We start from the raw sequence: 20,000 nt of genomic DNA on the forward strand, positions 1-20,000 counted from the left end.
TTTACTCTAATACTTTGCCGGGACAATTAATGAACAAACATAATTCATTTTTAAACACGTTAGTCAATTGTATATCTTTTAAAATATTTTTCGCTTTATTTTATTTAGTTCTTAATTTATACGAATTGTTCTTCTTAACGACTTCAGTACCCATCAAAAGAAAGAAAGGTAAAAGTGTATTAAGTTAAAATAGTTAATTATATTCTTTAAAACACTATTCCTTTTTCCCCATATTTTTTTTTTCCATTGGTCTGAAAATATTCGTTTCAAACACTATTTTTTTTTCCATTTCCCCATCAGTTTTAAATATATTCACTTCACTTCACTGTTTTTCATATCCCCTTTTTTAGAAATTCGAAAAATATACTCTTTTTCAAACACATATTTTTTTCAACTCTACTTTCATTTCCTTCCGAGAGACACATCACAACCTCACTATAACACTAACACCACAAAGCACCAAGCACAGTTTCTCTCAACACCAACACTTACCGCATCACCAAACATCACCACCAGCTCCACAGTTCCTCCTCCAGTATCGTCTTTCAGGATAACATCACTTCATCATTCCCGTTCTCTGTAACCAACTGTACCATATCATCATCACCCAGCTGCTCCTCCTTCATCAGCACCCCGTTTAGCGACACCTCGCTTCCATTGCATCCATTCAGCCTATTCTCGCTCACTTTCTTCACCACCCACACCTCGTTCCGTCTCCCCAGCAGTTTGAAGGGTGGATCATAACCTGCCACATAGTAACGGGAGAAGTCCACGCCCTCCTCCTCTCCGTTGTTGATTATTGACTGGTGTAAGGCAGCGAGTTCCTTGGCGACCACTTCATCATTCATGTACCCGCTGAACCGCCTGTGTGTGGAGGTAGTGAGTGAGTGAGTGAGTGAGTGAGTGGGTGATTTAATAAGGTGGGTTAGTTTAAGTTATGGTAAACGAGGGAAAGGTTAGTTAAGATGAGGTTAGGTTACGGTAATGAGTAAAAGATAGGTGGTGGGTGAGTGAGTGAGTTAATGAGCGAGTGATTCAGTAAGGTGAGTTAGGTTAAGTTATGGTAAATGAGGGAAAGATTAGTTAAGATGAGGTTGAGTTACGATAATGAGCCAAAGGTTAGCTAAGGTGAGGTCAGTTAAGGTAGATGAGCGAAAGGTTAGTAAGGATGAAGGTTAGGTTAGGTTACGGTAAATGAGGCAAAGGTTAGCTAAGATGAGGTTAGGTTACGATAGATGAGGCACAGATTAGTTAAGATGAGGTTAGCTAAGGGAAATGAGACAAAGATTAACTAAGATGAGGTTAGCTAAGGTAGATGAGGGAAAGGATAGCTAAGATGAAGGTATAGGTTAGGTTAAGTTAGGCAAAGGTTAGCAAAGATGAAATTAGTTAAGGTTGTGTGTATCCTGAAACACTTTTGTCACCCCCTCTATTATCTTCAAAATGCTCTCCAGATGAAGTGATGTGGGTGTTTAATTATCTCTTTACGGTTCTAATGACAGATTAACAATACTTTCATAGTAATAAGAGCAGAAGCACTTTTGAGAACCTGACTAGTGATTTTTGTGGGGTTTCGAATAGTGATGGTGAGAGAGCGAAGCGTTTCAGAATACGAGATTAAACACGAAAAAGAATAATAAAAGGAAAAAAGAAAAAAGACGAAGAAGAAAATAAGAAACAAAAGTCGAAGAAGAAAGATGAAAACAGCTAGAAGACGAAGAAGAAAGATGAAAACAGGAGGAAAAAAAAAAAAGTGGAGAAGGAAGAAATGAACCACAACAAAAACAACAACAATAAATATAGAAACACAACCAATATATCACAATAACCACACACACACACACACACACACACACACACACACACACACACACACACCTGCAGAGGACGACTAACTGTGGGCGATCTTCAAAGAAAATATTCTTATCAGAGGACGGCGGCGGTGTCTCCTGGTGCGACGCGGGGATGAGGAAACCCATTGTGTACACAGGCAGCGGGGAGGAGGACGAGGAGGCCGGGGAGGAGGGGGTGGAGATGGAGGAAGAGGTGGAGGAGGAGGAGGAAGCAGGGGAAGTAGGCGAGGACGTGCCGTTAGAAGAGCAGTGTTGTGTCTTTATGTCCTTGCTCTCTCCGTTCTTCTCTCCCTCACTTCGCTTCGGTTCCACTAAAGTTACCACCGGGGTTGTCATGTCGATCCTCACGTCTGTTGAGGGAAGGATGCTTAGATTGTTGTTGTTGTTGTTGTTGTTGTTGTTGTTGTTGTTGTTGCTATCATTATCATTATTGTTGATTTGGGTTCTGCATCGCCGTGGTGTGAGAGTGTAATCAGGGGAAGAGATGAGTTAGTTTCCTTGATGAGAAATTTTAATAGAGATGCAATGTTTGAAGTCTCGTTTACTACTACTACTGCTACTACTACTACTACTACTACTACTACTACTGCTACTACCTACTACTAACCTCACGTAATCTATCTCGCTATTACTAGCACTGTTATCATAATCACCACCATTACTACTTCTACTTCTACTACTACTACTACTACTACTACTACTACTACTACTACTACTACTACTACTACTACTACTACTACTACTAGTACTGCTGCTACTACTACTGCAACTACTGCTACTGCTGCTACTACTACTGCTGCTGCTGCTACTACAACTACTACTACTGCTGCTGCTGCTGCTACTACAACTACTACTACTACTACTACTACTACTACTACTACTACCACCACTACTACTACTACTACTACTACTACTACTACTACTACTACTACTACTACTACTAACCTAACCCCACTATTATCACCAGCACCACCATTACTACCACCACCACAACCAAACCACCACCACCTCCACCACCACCACTAGTACTCACTCGGGTCATTCCTGCCGGAGATGTAACAGAAGAGCCTCCTGAACATGGGCGTCACCAGGTCGTGTCTGCTGGGGCCTGCCATTGTAGTACAGACCCACTGCCTTGCTGGATACACCCTCTCCTCATAACCCTGTGTGGGGGGAGGAGAAGCGTCAGTGTGTGATGGTGGTAGAGGGAGGGTGTGTGTTGGTGTGATGAGGTCGGGGAGAGTGAAAGGAAGGTGATTAATAGATTAAAAAAATTGAGGTGTGAGAAGTTGGTATGTAATTCAGATACTTTATGAGCCTCCTTTGATGGAGTCGTGGACCATCTATAATTGGTAGATTAAAATTTCCCGTGATGATGAGCGTAGGCTGAGAAGTAAAAGTATCTAATAGAGCACGGATAGCATTGATGGTTTCGAGAGAGACTTGGGAGTGGCAGTCTGGTGTGCGATTAATGATGGTGAAGATGAGGTTGATGTATTGACAGATAGATAAATGGATAGATAGACAGAGAGATATGTCGATGTGATGAGATAAGAAGAGTGAGTGAGATGATAAAGATAAATGCGAGAATATAAGGTAGACAGATGATAGTTAGTTAAGCAAACATATTGACTGATTGACACACTGTTAGAGAGATAAGTGGATGGATAGAGACGGAGAGACAGACAATGGTAAATATATAAACAGATGAAATAGACATATCGATTCAATGATAGGAAGATGGATAGACAGAGATAGATAGACGGATCAGATAGACGGCAAATAGGTAGATAGACATAGAAACAAAGTGATAGATAAATAGAGACAGACAGACAGACATACAAATAAACAGATATATGAATAGTAGATAGATAGACAGATAGATAGATAGAGACAGATAGACAAACAGCTAAATACATACATACATATATTCAATGAGAGAGAGAGAGAGAGAGAGAGAGAGAGAGAGAGAGAGAGAGAGAGAGAGAGAGAGAGAGAGAGAGAGAGAGAGAGAGAGAGAGAGAGAGAGAGAGAGAGAGGGGAACCATTATTATCCCCATGACAAAACACAGTTACTATAATTCACACATAAATCTTCAGAATGGTGGTAAGGTCAAACACACATGCATAATTATCCTCGCGAAAGGTCACACAAAGGTCAAGCCAAGGTCAGGGGAAGGTCAGGCTAAAAGGCCAAGAAAAGAAGGAAATAGACAAAAAGAAGAACAAAAACAAGAAGAAGAAAAGAAAAAGGAAAAAAGAATGAATGAATGAAAGAAAAAGAAAAGAATAGAAAGAAAGAAAAAAAAGAAAGAACAAAAGGAATGCGTCACTTCAGAGTCATATTAAAGGTCAGGTCATCTCAGCTAATGTCAGGTTACATCAGGTCACCATCGTTAAAAGGTCATGAAAACAAAAATAAAAAACGATAACAGGAAGACCACGTCACTTTAAAGTCAAGTAAAAGGTCAGGCTCGCTAAGGTCAGGTCAAGTCAGGTCAGCTCGGGTCAATGTCACTGCAAGGACAAGAAAAAGTAGAGAACAAGAACAAAAGAACAAGACTAACTAAAAACGTGGAATATATTACTTCAAGGTCAAATAAAATGAGGTTAGGTTAGGTCAAGTTAGCTCAGGTCACCGTTACTGAGAGACCAATAAAAATGTATAAAAAATAATAAATAGATAGAATAAAATAAATGGAAGGATAATAACACATGAGATCAGTTAATTCAGGGTCAAACTAGGTCACATACGGTCAAGTCAGGTCATTGTCACTGTAATGGCAAAAAAGGGAAAAAAAAAGAAAGAAAACAAGAACTAAAAATAACAAGATAACTATGATATAAGTTCCTTCAGTCTCAAAAGTCAGGTTAAGTAAGGTTACGCAAGGCTAGGTCAATTAAAGTTAGGTCACCGTTACTGCGAGGTCAAAGAAAAAAAGTACAAAACAAAACAGAGTAAGCAAGGAAACAAAATACATTAGAGATTGATATCAAATGTAAGGTTAGACAAGGTTAAGTAAGATAAGGTCAGGTAAGATTAGATTAGGTTGGGTTAGGTGAGGTAAGGTCAGGTAAGATTAGGTTAGGTTGAGTTAGGTGAAGTAAGGTAAGGTAAGCTTAGGTAAGATTGGGTTAGGTTGAGTGAGGTGAGGTTAGGTGAGATGAGGCGAGGTTAGGTTAGGTACGGTTAGAGAGGAAAGGTAAGTCAAAGTGAGGTCAGATCAGGTCATTAACATCCAAAAATTAAAAAAAAATAAATAAATAAACAAATAAATAAAACAAACTAACAACACCAGCAACAAATTACTTCAAAATTAAATCAAGTAAGGTCAGATTAGGTGACTCACCCCTCGCTCCACCACCACAGTGTAGGGCGCCGCCTCCACATCCCCAAAGGCTGCCCTCAGGTCCTTCAGGATGGCTGACATGACCATTTCTGCAAGAACACCACACATACAACTTAGAAGGCCTGCTGTCCTGAAGCGCCCCACTCTTCTACCACGACTATATTCCAAGGACACATGGATGATTCGCGGGGTTTTCAAGAGTGTTTCTCCAGTTAGTAATGTAGAAATCTTGTCACTCTGCCTCTAGAACCATAAAACACCTTAAAAACTCGTGTAAATTCAAATAAAGCCTTCTGAAATAGTGGAGGTGAAGCACAGAAGTGATTCAGAAAACGAGCCATAGACCAGTGTACTAAAACGCTCTGCTCTCACTACGACTGTTTTCAAGAGAGGTGATCAGCTGCGTGTCCAGTGTTTCTCCTCCCAGTTAGGTACACATTTGGTTAAACAATCACTATAAAAACAAGAGAAAAGCATTACCTGATTATTTTTCCCTTTTTTTCTGCAGTATTTTTTTAAGTAATTAACTGATTTGTTTATATGTTTTGTTTTGTTTTCTCTGGTGGATGTGAATGTGTTCTGCCTGACTCCTCGACCCCTAAACCTGCTCACCTCCACACCTAAGACCTAGACCAGTATCCTGAAACTCTCGATCCGCTCTCTCACCAAGACTATTTCCAAGAGAGAGAGAGAGAGATGGTTAGCTACGTTTGCACTGCTTCTCCTCTCAATTATGCACCAATTTAGTTAACCTGTCACTATATAAACAAGAGATAAAACACCTGAAAAAACATTACCTAATTATTTTTCCTTTTTCTGCATTTTTTTATTGTTCTTTTTTTTCTGGTGGATGCGAATGTGATCTGCCTGACGCCTCGATCCCTAATAAGACTTACTATTTCTCTCACCAAGACTATTTCCAAGAGAGAGAGATGGTTAGCTACGTCTACACTGCTTCTCTTCTCAATTATGCACCAATTTAGTTAACCTGTCAGTATATAATCGAGTGAAAAATACCAGAAAAGACTTACCACCACACATAAGACCCGTGTACTGAAACGGTCTGCTCTCTCACCACTTTTATTTCTTCAAGGTCGCACGAGATAATTAGCCAGATTCTGTAGGTGTTTGTGTTTGTCCTTCAAGAGAGAGATGATTAGCTACGTTCTCGGTGTTTCTTGCTCTCAGTTATATAGATTTTGTTAGCCTGGCACTACAAAAAGAGAAAAAAATATAGAAGAAAAAAAGAAACTTGGAAGGAAGAGCAAGAAGACGAAGAATAAGAAAATAATATTCAAGCAACAAAAGATGAAAAAAGAAAAAACTTAAGGGTATCGTTAGAAAAATACAAGAAAAAAAGACTTAGAAGGAAAAGGAGGAGGAGGACGAGGATGAAGGGGAAAATAATATCTAGGCAACAAAAGAGGAAGAATCAAACAGTTAAGAGAAAGAACAGAAAAAGAACAGAAAAAAAGACTCAGAAGGAAGAGGAAGAGGAGGAGGAGGAAGAATAGGAAACGAACATTCAAACAGAAGAGGAAGATTAAAACTGACAGGAACTCGTTAGATAAAGAGCAGATAAAAAGGAGAAGAAGAAGAAGAAGAAGAAGAAGAAGAAGAAGAAGAAGAAGAAGAAGAAGAAGAAGAAGAGGAGGAGGAGGAGGAAAAGAACATTCAAACAAAAAAGAGAGAAGAAAAGTTACGAACCCTTTAAAAATGAGCAGAGAAAAAAAAAGAGGAGGAGGAGGAGGAGGAGAAAAAGAATACCTAAACAGAAGAGAGAGACGAAAAGTCAAGAACCAGTTAGATAATGAACAGAAAAAAAACAAAGAAAAATAAAAGAGGAGGAGGAGGAGGAGAAGGAGGAGCAAGAAGAAGAAGAAGAAGAAGAAGAAGAAGAAGAAGAAGAAGAGGAAGAGGAATACGAAAAGAACACCCAAGCAGATGAGAGAGAAGAAAAGTCAAGAACCAGTTAGAAAATGAACAGAAAAAAAAAGAGAGGGAGGAGGAGGAGGAGGAGGAATAATAAGAAGAATAGGAAAAGAACACTCAACAGAAGATGAAGAAGAAAAGTCAAGAGAAAGGATAAATAAATAGGAGAAATAAACATGAAGAAGACTTGAACACAATACTATAATACTGTCAACACTGCCTGGCTACTTCCACACACATTCCTTGTCCTCCTTAAGGAATTATGTCCTTTTATAAACATGCGAATTGATCCTGAGTGGCTAATTAAGTCAGTCTCTCTCTCTCTCTCTCTCTCTCTCTCTCGTATTCGACAGTTGCTTGAAATTACGCAGGTGTTATATTGGGAGGGAGGGAGGGAGGGAGGGAGGGAGGAGGGAGGAGGAGGAGGAAAGGAAAGGAAGAGAGAGAGAGAGAGAGAGAGAGAGAGAGAGAGAGAGAGAGAGAGAGAGAGAGAGAGAGAGAGAGAGAGAGAGATAAAATACGAAAAATAAAGGACAGGAAGTTAAGCGCACACACACACACACACACACACACACACACACACACACACACACACACACACACACACACACACACACACACAAAAGCTCTAGTTGTTGAATGGAAGAGAGAGAGAGAGAGAGAGAGAGAGAGAGAGAGAGAGAGAGAGAGAGAGAATACGTCATTCCTACGTGAACTTGAACTATATATAGAAATACCATTCTCTCTCTCTCTCTCTCTCTCTCTCTCTCTCTCTCTCTCTCTCTCTCTCTCTTTCTGTTATGTGGGTGATGATAAACAGTGTACGTGTGTGTGTGTGTGTGTGTGTGTGTGTGTGTGTGTGTGTGTGTGTGTGTGTGTGTGTGTGTGTGTGTTATACCAGTTTATGTTGTTTTCTATGGTTTATGAGTAGTAGTAGTAGTAGTAGTAGTAGTAGTAGTAGTAGTAGTAGTAGTAGTAGTAGTAGTAGTAGTAGAATGAGGGTGTCGGGGGAGAGAGTGATAAGGAGATGAGTAGTAGTAGTAGTAGTAGTAGTAGTAGTAGTAGTAGTAGTAGTAGTAGTAGTAGTAGTAGTAGTAGCAGCAGCAGTAGTAGAAGCAGTAGCAGTGGTATAGTACTGCGGGGAAGGGGGAAAAGATGAGGAGATGATAAGAAGTTGGAAGAAAGAGTGAAAAAAAAAAAAGCGTAGAGGAAACAGACTAAAAGAAAAAAAAAAAACGAAAAGAAAACAGACAACACCCTACAATCACGTGTTTACATACCAGACTTCCGTCCTTATGACACACACACACACACACACACACACACACACACACAGCACAACAAGTAAAATAGCAACTATCTTCCATGTATTTAACCCATTAGACTCATTAATTGCTCGTTTAAACTAAAATCCACTCTTATAATGTAAAGTTTGAGGCGAAATATAACACCCTCACCTTGTTATTGATTAAGTGACAAATCGATGTTCTGTATTACGTAGGTATGTTGTGTGATAAACTAGTGCTAAATGGATACAACCCCATCACACACACACACACACACACACACACACACACACACACACACACACTAAGGAAGGGTATTAGTATTATTCGGAAATATTTGATCAATGCCATTTTTCACATTCATTCTTGTTACTATTTAGTGATTCTATACAGCTTCACAAACTCATGTGGGGGATTAAAATAGTGAAGACTGGCCATTAATCCTCCGACCTCCATAGACCCTTCCTTAATGGCAATAAAATCGTCTAGTCGTATTCCAGAAACTCGAGGTAATAAAACGTCCCAGTACTGAAGGGGTTAAACAAAGGAAAAGAATGATAAAACACACAAAAAACACCAAACAGGGATAAAAAAAGATGATTAAAGGATAGAAAAGTAACATTATTCTCTCTCTCTCTCTCTCGTGTTTCGTAACATTGGAAACCCTACCTAACCAATACTTCTACTCAACTTCTCCCTCCCCCCTTCTTCCTCTATAACCTGCTCCTTGCACCACCTAGAGAAAACAGTAATAAATAATAACTAAACTGATAAAAACCCAGAAGAAAAATCAATACCTATTATTCTCTTTTCCACACAAATTCTACCCTGCTCTACATATTTATTTCTTCCGTTCCTCTCTTCTACTTTAAATTCCTTACGTCAACTCCTTTCATATGGTAACAGCTGATGAGTGAGTGAGGGAGAGGACAGTGGTCTGTTTTGGGAAAGTTTTGAGGAGTGAGAGAGTTTGACGAGGTATGATGTGTTTTGGGAGAGTGTGGGATGGTGTATGAGTAACCTGGGGGAGTGTTAGATGCTTTGGGAGAGCCTGGGAAATTACTACACATAGTTCATTCACTCCTTCCCTCTTCTTATCACATTAAAACACTAAGAAATATGACCACAAACTCTAATATCACTTTGTAACACTAAAATTATATATGTACATCATTTACTTTTTTCCCTTCATCTATCGTAATCTATCATTGTTTCTTGCATCACAGACCTTATTCCTTCATTCCTTCTCTCTGCATCGCATTAAAACACTAAGAAATATGGCCATAAATTCTAATATTGCTTTATAACACAAATTCCATATATACATCTGTTAATTCTCTCTTCCCTTCTCTCTATCGTAATCTATCATTGTTTCTTGCATCACAGGCCTTATTCATCCATTCTTTCTCTCTTTGTATCACTAAGAAACATAACAACACATTCTAATATCGCTTTGTAAAACTCAAATTCCAAATTCCATCAGTTAATTCTCTCCTTCCTTCTCTCTAACGTAATATATCATTGTTTATTGCATTACCCATTATTCATTCACTCATTCTCTCTTTGCATCACATTAAAACACTAAGAAATATAGCAACAAAATATAATACCGCTTTGTAACACTGGAATTCCTTATATACATTAGATAATTCGCTCCTTTCTTCCATGTAGTTAAACCTTATCACTTGTCTCCTTGCGTCACATCAAAACACTAAACAAAACAGCAACAAACGCTCCATTCTCTCCTCCCTTTCTTCTACCTTAACAAAAATACCAACTAACTCCAATACATCGGTTCCTTCTCTCCTTCCTTCCCTCTGCTATCATATTACTTGTTCCTTGCATCACATTAAAACACTAAAACAAAAAAATGACAAACAAATTCCAATCTCACTTCGTATATCCTAATATTCTAAGCTACAACACAGCTAGTCATTGCCTCATACTTATCTCCTCAGCAAACATAATTTAAGTTTTTTTTTTTTTATTAAATGTCTTCCTCCTCTAGAACTTAACCTATTCATTGTATCACCTGAAAAAAAACAATAACAACAATAACAACAAATCTGCCACCTTTTCTAACACTTTGAAATCCCACAGTACCAACATTTATATTTCTTCCTTCCTTCTCTTATTAACCCGTTCCTTGCGTCACGTTAAGATCTTCAGTACCATGATACGTTTTCATATTCATTCTGGTGATTTTATACAGATTCATAAACTTATGTGGGGATTGAAATAGTGAAGACTGGCCAGTAATCTTCTAACCTCCAAAGACCCTTCCTAGTGTAAATAAAATCGTCCAGTCATATTCATAACTCATGGTAAAACAGCGTCCCAGTACTGAAGAAGTTAATCTGCCCCCGTGATCGCTTCCCCACCCCCTATCCCCGCGCCAGGGCCCTTGACACGAGCGAGGCAGCACTAGACGGCATCAATATAGTCATAACGAGTCAGCTACACTGCTTGTCATTTCAGGTGGTGTGTGTGTGTGTTTCTTAAGCATGTATTTAATAATATTTCGTCGTTATCTATTCCTTGAACCACACACACACACACACATTGATTCACTGCTCTTCTGTAAAACTAATTATGTACATGCTTTTCTTCTCTCTCTGTGTGTGTGTGTGTGTGTGTGTGTGTGTGGAGGAAGGAAGGTTCGAGTGCCTGCATGAGCGGAGCGGGAGCCACGCATAAGGCACAAATGTCACCCGGTGTTGGCGTAATGCAATAGTAACAACACCTTGCCGCCTCCCAGTAACATCACAGCCACATTGAACAGTAACATGTGCACTGCGGGGTTTCACTGACGTACACCACGACACACACGCACACACCAACACACATACACATAGAATTTCCTGTCTGTCTGTCAGTCAGCCTGCTACTCCTTTCCTGTCCCGGCCTTCTCTCACAGTCACTTTTCGTCTTCACTTACTACTGCCAAAGCTTCCTGGCACTCGTTTCTCCCACCAGGTAAACGTGACATTTGACATTACCTTCTCTTTTACCTCGCTTCCCTCACAGGTGGCGGCGTACTAACCCTCCACGCCAAGGGTAAGTCAACACTACCAATCTCGGCCCGGCCTTACGTGTTACTACTGCCGCTGCTGCCGGAGGGGTAGCAGGGGGAGGAGCATGCCACGGGGAGACACAACCACGTGGCCAATCACAAGGTTTGTTTGGGTGATGCGAATGACAACTATTGCGTCTCTCTCCACCTAGACCAATCACTGGCTTAGGAAGGTGTTGCGTCACTGCTAGAGCGGCCAATCAGCGTGAGTGTTGTGATGTCATGAAAAATCAGGTCAGTGGGTTCTTTTGTACCGAGTTCTCGTGTTTGTTTTGATGTGGTAAAGGACGTTTTGACACAAGTTTATCCCTGAAGCACGTCTCTAAATCTATTGTAAAATGTTTCAGTCCCTTTACTGTGGATTTACGGGTGTTTATGAGGCGTGAGTGTGGCAGTGAGGTAAAAGAAATGGCAGATGCGCAACCTTGGTTTTGCAGACGGCGGGACGCTCAGATCAAGGCCGAGAGGAAGGGAAGGGAAGAGAGGCAGAGCAGAGGCAGGAGCAACTTTACACTCTCCTTACCTTTCACGCCAGAATGTAAACAATAATCCCCCCCACCAAGACCTGGCCCCCCATCCTCTCTCTCTCTCTCTCTCTCTCTCTCTCTCTCTCTCTCTCTCAACTACTACTATTACACATATCAATCTCGTAGAGGGAAGGAGAAAAGGAGTAGAAAATTCACAATATTTCAACCTATAAAAATGAAATAATGACAATGCTAACAATAATAACAAATAAATATCTCCCAAATTTAACCTTACGTAGAGAATATCCCGAGATACACAACACGCGTTACCAGAATTCCGTTTAAGATTTCATGCAGGTTTATGATGCAACGGATACTACACACCACGTTTGGAGGGTGGAAGAAGAAAAAGAAGAAGAGGAGGAGGAGGAGGAGGGGATACGGGTGATTAACGTCTGATCCTCCCTTCCCTCCTTCCTCCTTCCTCGGTTTCCAAGAATTCGCCCTTGAGAATCTTGGAACACTTGCAGACTTTTCCTATTTTTTTCCGTACTACTCCGTGTTTCCACCAGCAGACAAGGATTTTCGGTTACCCATGGGTATTTCAGGGTGTCAGAAATGTATAGAGAACTTCTTATCAGTAAGCTACATATATAGGGGATGGATGGTGTGGGGGCATGGAGGAGTGATGCAGCGGGACCTAAAGGAAGAGGAGGACGAGGCACGTGATATAAGTCACTGCATGGGGAGAGCTTACAAGAGCGACTCACCCCATCGGGAATTGTAAAGTAGTAGTAGTAGTAGTAGTAGTAGTAGTAGTAGTAGAAAAAAAAACAAGAACAAGAAGATCAAAAGAAGATAATTGAAGAGAAAAGAAGAAGGATAAGAAGTACAAGAACAATTAAGAAAAGAAGAAGAAGAAGAAGAAGAAGAGCATGTAGTTCTGGTATTGGAATATTGATTACCGTAACCCATCAGAGCCAGCACTAAGCAGACCGAGCATGCATCATTTACCTTCTCCAAACAGCAATGCCAAACACGCGTTATTCATGGCCTACTCTAAGATGGAGTAAGATAATTGACAAGCTGAACGAAAAGAAAAAAAAAGGTACATGTTAATATTTCTGCAACGTGAAATTATGTAAAGTTTCTGGTTAAAGTTTCTGGTTAAATACTATATTACAGCTACTACTACTACTACTACTACTACTACTACTACTACTATTTTTTGTCGCTCATATTGTTTACAACGCCACCGTATGTCCATCACACATTTCTACTTGACTGGCTTATTCTCGACCTTCTCTCTTAACAAGTGTTCCCTACCATTACTCATATCTGTTCCTTATATAATATTCAAGTTTTAAGAAGAATTTTTTTTTCACTCTTGCCTCTCAAAAAATGTCCTATATTATCCCAAGAACATTCTCAAACTATTCTCTCCTTGCAGGCTACGTTGGTTATTTAATTGGGGTTTCAAGGGCCTCAGTACTTTTATAATTTCGTAACACTGAAAAAAAAATAAATAAAGGAAAGGTGCCAAGAGTCAAAAGGCCTCCCAGTGACACGTGCCAAGAGTTCCTGTAACATGTATAACGAATTTACGTGTAATTGCAACGCGGGCTGTGTTTTCGCTTTTTTTTTTTTTTTATAACTTTTTGATTTAATTTCTGTAAAGTTTTTTTTTTTTTTATTTAGTTTAAGTCCCTGCAACATGAATAACACAGCTACCTTTTGTGTTTTGTCTCCCTCTGTAAACACGACAAGTTGCAAGTTAGTTTGAAGGTACGTTGGGTTTATCATTGCCAGGGCAGGGTACCGAATGGCAATGCAGGGGTAGCTTATCTCTGCTACTTCCCAACACATTACACCATCCATGCCGTTTGTTACTGTATATTTTCAAATGTTTTCTTCGATCTCATAATAGTAATATAGTTCAAAAGAATATATATACCACCACTGATAGAAAAAAAAATGTTAATCCTTTGAAAATAATACAATAAAACCGTAAACGTTAATTTCAGTGTTTAATAATTCAACACTTGCAAACGTGTTCCACAGACTCAGTATTTCAGTGGGGATTTCAGTATTCTAGTGATAGGAGTTTTGTATCACCAGTGGAAAGACGACTAAGAGAACTAAACTCATCCCTTTGAAAATAGCCCTTGATGAAGAAACAAGAGATTGAGAGAACTGTCAAAGGAAGGAAAATGGAAACATAATACTTTCTTGGAGGTGGTATTAAATTATATGTTGCTGATAGAAGGACGATTTGTTTTCACTTGTCTTACTTGTCTGAGTCGAGATGTCTGCCTGCAGCTGATCAGTAGCAGTGTATAGTAATGTATCGTCGCACTCGCACTTAGCAATGACTGTTGGTCGCTAGCCGCTGCCCTGTCAGAGTGTAGTGGGCGGCGCTGACCACAAGTGTTCGAGACCGCTCGCTCCTCAGTAAAAGTCTTTTGGCATTTCTTGAACTACAGTTAGAAATTGTGATCAAACATTAATATAGTGGCTGGAAAGAGGGAAAACGTCAATATGTATAGAACAATCTAACCTCTGGGAGAAAATAAAGGTTGTATGAAGCCGTGAAAATATGTTGCATTGAAACCAACTTGACTGGTTATATGAATCAGAGAAAGGACATAATTTATATGTATATGTATATGTATATGTATATGTATAGAAGGACAGCGTAAAATTTAAGAGCGAAAATCAGATGTTTTGAATTAAGGTCATGAATTAAGAAATCGAACACGCGCATTCATCATCTTCCTTAGAAATACATAAAGCTATTAAAACATTATAAAATTAATTCAAAACTGAAAAGATGGAAATAAAATCTTAAAAAGGGACAATATATATTAACTAGAGCAACAGAAGTAATGCCGTGAGTCACGAAATCGGACGCCGTGTTGTGGACCTCAGCTGAGTCCAGAAGAAGGCCAGACATTGCTTGACATTTTTACCCGTATATCCCAAACAAGATGGAAGACGTTACTCAGAGCGAGGAGGTAAGTAAATTAGAGCCTCACCCACCTCTCTAACCCATCACAATTACCCATGGAGTGTTCTGAGTACGATTAAAATGGCCTAACTTAACGGGCGGTGCATCGGTACATGGGCGTGTGAGTCAAGATGTTTCGAGAGTCTTTTACGAGTGACTCACTGTGGGTATTGTTGTCATGTGGATTACCTCAACTCGAGTCTCGGGGTGTAATTGATGGGATGGCTTATTAGTCGTGTTGTTTGGGGTGATTTGGTTATGTAATGTGTGTTGGTGTGTGCTCGTCACTTCGTCACTCAATTTGTCACTATACCCACACTCTTCTCTAACTACCATGCACGCTGCTACGGTTACCTAACTTAAAATACCATAGACACGCTTTCACTACCTTAACTGGGATATTTGTGTGTCTAACCTTACATTCATAACCTCCACACTCACCACCAAGACAGCCACAGTTTTCCTTCAATATTCGGTAAAACTCTGAGTGAAAGTGATATATATATATATATATATATATATATATATATATATATATATATATATATATATATAATTATATATATTTTCTTTTTTTTCGGGGGGTGGTTGTTTTGAATTAATCGGCTTGTTTTTCCTCTATATTATTTTTTTTTCTCATTTTTACCTCACCAGCTTTTCAATCCCGAATGAAGCTTTTTTTTTATATAGTTAAACTGTTTTGAATTAATCTGCTTGTTTTTCCCCTACATTATTGTTTTTTTTTTCTTATCAATTCTGAACAAAGCTTTTTTACTGTAGTTTTAGCTTTGTTTTATCTCGAGATCATTTTTATATATTCTTATTTTTTATCTCACCAATCTCTCAGTTCTGAATAAATATATATATATATATATATATATATATATATATATATATATATATATATATATATATATATATGAAGCAAAGTCTGATCTTTCTGTCACCGGCCACAGCATCAGTTTGTGGTGGATGAGGTGAGCACCATCATCAAGGAGAGCATCGAGACAGTGATCGGCGGCAATGCTTACACCAGTGCCAAGGTCAACAATTGGACCTCGCAGGTGGTGGAGAACGTGCTGGGTAACCTGTCCAAGCTCAACAAGGCATTCAAGTATATTGGTGAGCTAGATGACTCGTGCTTATTTTTCAAATTTTTTTTTTCTATCAGTTGTTTTGTTGCTACTTTTTTTTTTTTCTTTCCTCAGAATATTTTTTGAAATTTCCTTATATGCTGTCAAATTCTCCTAAAAAGAATTCAGTAAAATTTTGTAATGTTATACAGTATGGTACGTCTGGTTTCACAGTAAGGTTCACAGTAAGACAATATTATCTTTTGATATCTTCCTTTCAATGTGTCACTCTTTTTTACTTCAAGCAATAGCAAAGTGAAGGTCAAATAGATTGGCCTTCTTTATTGTTGTGTAGAAGCTTGTTACTAAAAAAAAAAAAACTCTGCTTCTCAGTATCATGTGTCATCATGCAGAAGAATGGTGCTGGTCTACACACGGCCAGTTCGTGCTACTGGAACAATGACACGGACGGGTCTTGCACTGTGCGCTGGGAGAATAAGACTATGTTCTGTATCGTCTCTGTGTTCGGCCTGGCTCTCTAAGGCTACCACCACTACGCTTAAGTCTTCATCTTTCTCCCAGCTCATCTCTCTTTACCTTTCTCTTCCTTCAATCAGCATCATTCTGGAATATTCTTTGCCAAATTTTTCATCTTCCCTTTCTCTATCTCTGTGATTAGTGTAATTCTTTGGTATTTTTTTTAATCAAAGTTTTCATCCTCTTCCTTTGTTCTTTCTGTAACTCCCTAATCCTTTTTGTTTCATTTTTTTGTCATCCATTTCCTTTCTCTTCTTTGTATTAGTGTAGGTAATTCTGTGATCCTTAATTTCTTACATCCATTTTCTCCCTTCATTGTAGATCTGGGATTTTCTTACCTTTATTTATTTGTTTTTCATATGTAAGTTTTGATGTGTTTAGTTACTCCCAGTTTACAATGACACATTTTATCTTCTTAACATACTTTCTCCTTCCTATTTTATGTTTCTGTCATTGTCAAGATCTACACCTGGTAGGATATTATGATTTACTAATCTGTCCATGTAGGTATTTAATGAGAGGCATCTAAGTATGTCTGGTAATCTGTTTGTGTGTGTGTATGATGAAAGGTATGTGAATGGGTGAGATGAGATGCAAACAATATTACCTAATTTCACCTGATGTGAGATTGGAGTGTCAGAGGATCGCATGACCTGACCCCCTCATCTCCCAGTGTGCTGTGGAGGTGTAGAGAGTTAGTCAGTGTGTGCCTCTTTGGTCTCTGAAGCTTGGGTCAGGCAGGGTTAGGTCAGGTCAAGTGTTATGCCTGCCAGATTTTTTCTTTTTACTAATTTAAGAAAAGAAACAGGTTGAGAATGTTAACTCTAAGATTCTAAAAGGTGGAGTTAGTGCTGACATTTGTAATTTATTAACACTTTCATGCCAATATGACACAAAAGTACCATAGTTTCTTGCATTACCATCCTCTAATACACATGTTATTTTTAGTTTCCATTAACTTTTAAGGATGTAACCATTATCACACCTTAACAGGCTTGCATGGATTTTGTAATATTCTTCTCTTTTGGCAGAATGTAATTCTTTCTCATATAGAGGCATGTGTGTGTTCCTAAACCCAGAGTATTCCTTGCAGATCCTACCATTCCAGATAAAGAGTTCTCAACCTGTCATTGTGAAGGAATGAAACGTGTAGTCTGTAGCTAGGTAAATTTTTGGACATGCCTTATGAAGATGCACTTATTAGACATTATGAACATTAGACAAAATGATTGACGATGATATGAATCTAAACACAACCTTTGACATGACTGTTACATGAAGCCAGTGCACTTATTGTCTTTTAATCATTAGTCATTATTATATACTGTATGTACTTTACACAAAATGATGGACAGTGTTGTGAATCTTAACATAACCCCTAAATGACAACCATTACACCATTAGTTGTCTCTCCATCGTTTACAGTACAGTGACGATAACTCGGATAACACAACTGGAGCAAGCATAACCTGTCATCTAATTGGTTACATTGTGTGTGCAAATTTTGACGGTTTCCATATTATGAATATTGACTTTTTTTTTTTTTTTTTTTTTTTTTTGATGCATTTGAATATATTGTTGAATTATTATTTTTTTTTAGTGATGTATGTTGCTACTATTATTTATGATAATTGAAATATTACTATTATTATCATTATCAATAAAACAGGAAATACCATATTTTATTTATATCATGAAACCTTTTTAATGTTTTGGAAGAAAAACCAACCACAAAAACACAACTATTATTTTCTGAGGTTAAAATAATTCTGATGAGAGAACAAGCTGTTTGGGATTAGAGGTTGTCATCTACTCTTGCTTCACTCCTTCCTATCAAGACACCACGTGTTTGCCATTGGTCCAGTGAGAATGTCTTGATAGGAAGGACCAATGGCAAACACGTGATATCAAGTCTTGTATCAATTTTGCCAAGCTGAGGTGGAAGTTGATCAGAACTAACCAAGGTGACGAGTGGAATGAAAGTGAGAATGAACAGCCGTGAGCAGAATGGTGTGTGTGTGTGTGAATGGGGTGAGGAGGGAGTGATGATGAGGATGAGGCTGCCACACTGATGGGCACAGCAACAGACACTGTGGATCATCATAAGACTCTGTTTATTACCTTAATTACAAAGCATTTTTTTTTGTTTTTGTTGTTGCTGTTGGCATTGACATTTGAATCATGTAGTGAATTATACCCCTAGTAAGTAAGACAAGTTATTTTGTTGTTGTTGGCATTGACAGCTAAATTAAGTAGTGAATTATACTCCTAGTAAGACAAGTCATTTTGTTGTAATTGACAGCTGATAAGTGAAATGAATTACAGTCCTAGTAAGACAAACTTATAACACTATCTACTATCTGCACAGTACTACTATATCAAAGGAGCATGGTAACTACTACTATTAATGGTGCTTTTACAATGCTTGAGACACTAAAAACAATGTTGTATAATCACACGCAATCAATAAACAATCTTTTTTAATCATGGAACAGGACTGACATTTGGTGAAGATACTAAGTAAGGCACAAAGACATTTAGTTGATTGCTGCCTAATTACCTTAAGTTATAGGACATAGTCTGTCTTTTTTTTATTTTTTAATACTATTTTTAGTTTTCATGGTATAAAAGAATATAAAAACTAAAAAGAAAACACACTTCTGTAATGATTGCACTCCACGTACCTGTGCAAGTTAATGAGTAAGAACCTCAGGTAAGCAGGGGAACCACAACTACTCTGTTAATCTTGGAGAATTTAACTTTTTGGAATAATTTGCAGAGACCCAAAACTTCAAACTTAACCATTACTCCATTCACTGACATGTCTGTTAAAGAATAATTTGTAAGACTCATAACTTAAATGTTACTTCATTACTAGCAATTTCTTTAGAAGGATTGGTAAGCATCAGAACTTAAAATACTACTCTGCTACTCCTCAATTTGTCTTTCTGATATAACTCAAAAGATCTCAAACATTAACCGAACACACCACTCCTCTCGGTGGTCACTTCTCTTTTAAGAATAGTTCGTGCCACCTAAAAATTGAAGCACTACTCTTTTCACTGACAAATTTATCTCTTTGGAACACTACTCCATTCATGAGGCCATTTATCCTTTGACAATAACACAAGACCCAAAAATTTTACCATTTGACTGCTGTGGCTTCTCCTTTGATGGAATGTTGTGGTGCAAACTTAATGAATAATCTTGAAAGGCACCACAGATACAAAAAAATAATGTTGGCAGAATGACATACAGTTATTCAAACAAGTGGAGTCCTTTAGTCATCAGCAGTCAAACAGTGACAGAGAACTTAACGGTTAATAAACACATCACCAGAAGAACTGAACCCTCACACCGGAACCAATAACAACAGCCACCTACAGTACCTAACGTTTCCACTTTTCTCTCCAGGAAAAACT

General features: G+C 38.5%; 3 protein-coding genes across 8 annotated transcripts in view; 1 reads left to right on the top strand and 2 right to left on the bottom strand.

The window, feature by feature from the left end:
• LOC123501948 (heme-binding protein 2-like) overlaps positions 1–14,394 on the bottom strand; it is a 16,865-nt gene extending 2,471 nt beyond the window's left edge. The window contains exons 1-5 of one of the 4 annotated variants that reach the window (XM_045251062.1): positions 14,253–14,394; positions 5,204–5,292; positions 2,887–3,016; positions 1,879–2,203; positions 1–864 (exon numbers count right to left, since the gene is read on the bottom strand). The exon at positions 1–864 is cut by the window's left edge and continues 2,471 nt beyond it. In XM_045251062.1, the coding sequence (XP_045106997.1) occupies positions 546–864; positions 1,879–2,203; positions 2,887–3,016; positions 5,204–5,290 (861 nt within the window). In that variant the 5' untranslated portion in view covers positions 5,291–5,292; positions 14,253–14,394 and the 3' untranslated portion in view covers positions 1–545. Of the gene's footprint in view, positions 865–1,878; positions 2,204–2,886; positions 3,017–5,203; positions 5,293–6,234; positions 6,260–11,420; positions 11,537–14,252 lie in introns of those variants that run through there. The other 3 variants (XM_045251063.1, XM_045251064.1, XM_045251061.1) reach the window with 3 other exon arrangements.
• A 428-nt stretch (positions 14,395–14,822) lies between these two features.
• LOC123501951 (dynein light chain Tctex-type 1-like) lies at positions 14,823–18,258 on the top strand. Its single transcript, XM_045251066.1, has 3 exons — positions 14,823–14,975; positions 15,925–16,090; positions 16,435–18,258. The coding sequence occupies exons 1-3, from the start codon at positions 14,949–14,951 to the stop codon at positions 16,581–16,583; spliced, it is 342 nt and encodes a 113-aa protein (XP_045107001.1). The 5' UTR covers positions 14,823–14,948; the 3' UTR covers positions 16,584–18,258.
• Positions 18,259–19,044: 786 nt separating this feature from the next.
• Positions 19,045–20,000, bottom strand: part of LOC123501945 (X-ray repair cross-complementing protein 6-like) — an 11,559-nt gene continuing 10,603 nt past the window's right edge. For all 3 annotated transcript variants that reach the window (XM_045251051.1, XM_045251052.1, XM_045251053.1), the window contains exon 13: positions 19,045–20,000. This exon is cut by the window's right edge and continues 347 nt beyond it. The gene's annotated coding sequence lies outside the window, so the exon portion shown is untranslated.

The sequence above is a fragment of the Portunus trituberculatus genome, chromosome 10 (genome assembly GCF_017591435.1).
Source record: "Portunus trituberculatus isolate SZX2019 chromosome 10, ASM1759143v1, whole genome shotgun sequence".
Taxonomy (NCBI): domain Eukaryota; kingdom Metazoa; phylum Arthropoda; class Malacostraca; order Decapoda; family Portunidae; genus Portunus; species Portunus trituberculatus.

Coding starts and splice junctions, on each gene's coding strand:
- LOC123501951 (XM_045251066.1), top strand. CDS start 14,949: ATGGAAGACGTTACTCAGAGCGAGGAG. Junction 14,976..15,924: donor ACGTTACTCAGAGCGAGGAG/GTAAGTAAATTA, acceptor CACCGGCCACAG/CATCAGTTTGTGGTGGATGA. Junction 16,091..16,434: donor CAAGGCATTCAAGTATATTG/GTGAGCTAGATG, acceptor TCTGCTTCTCAG/TATCATGTGTCATCATGCAG.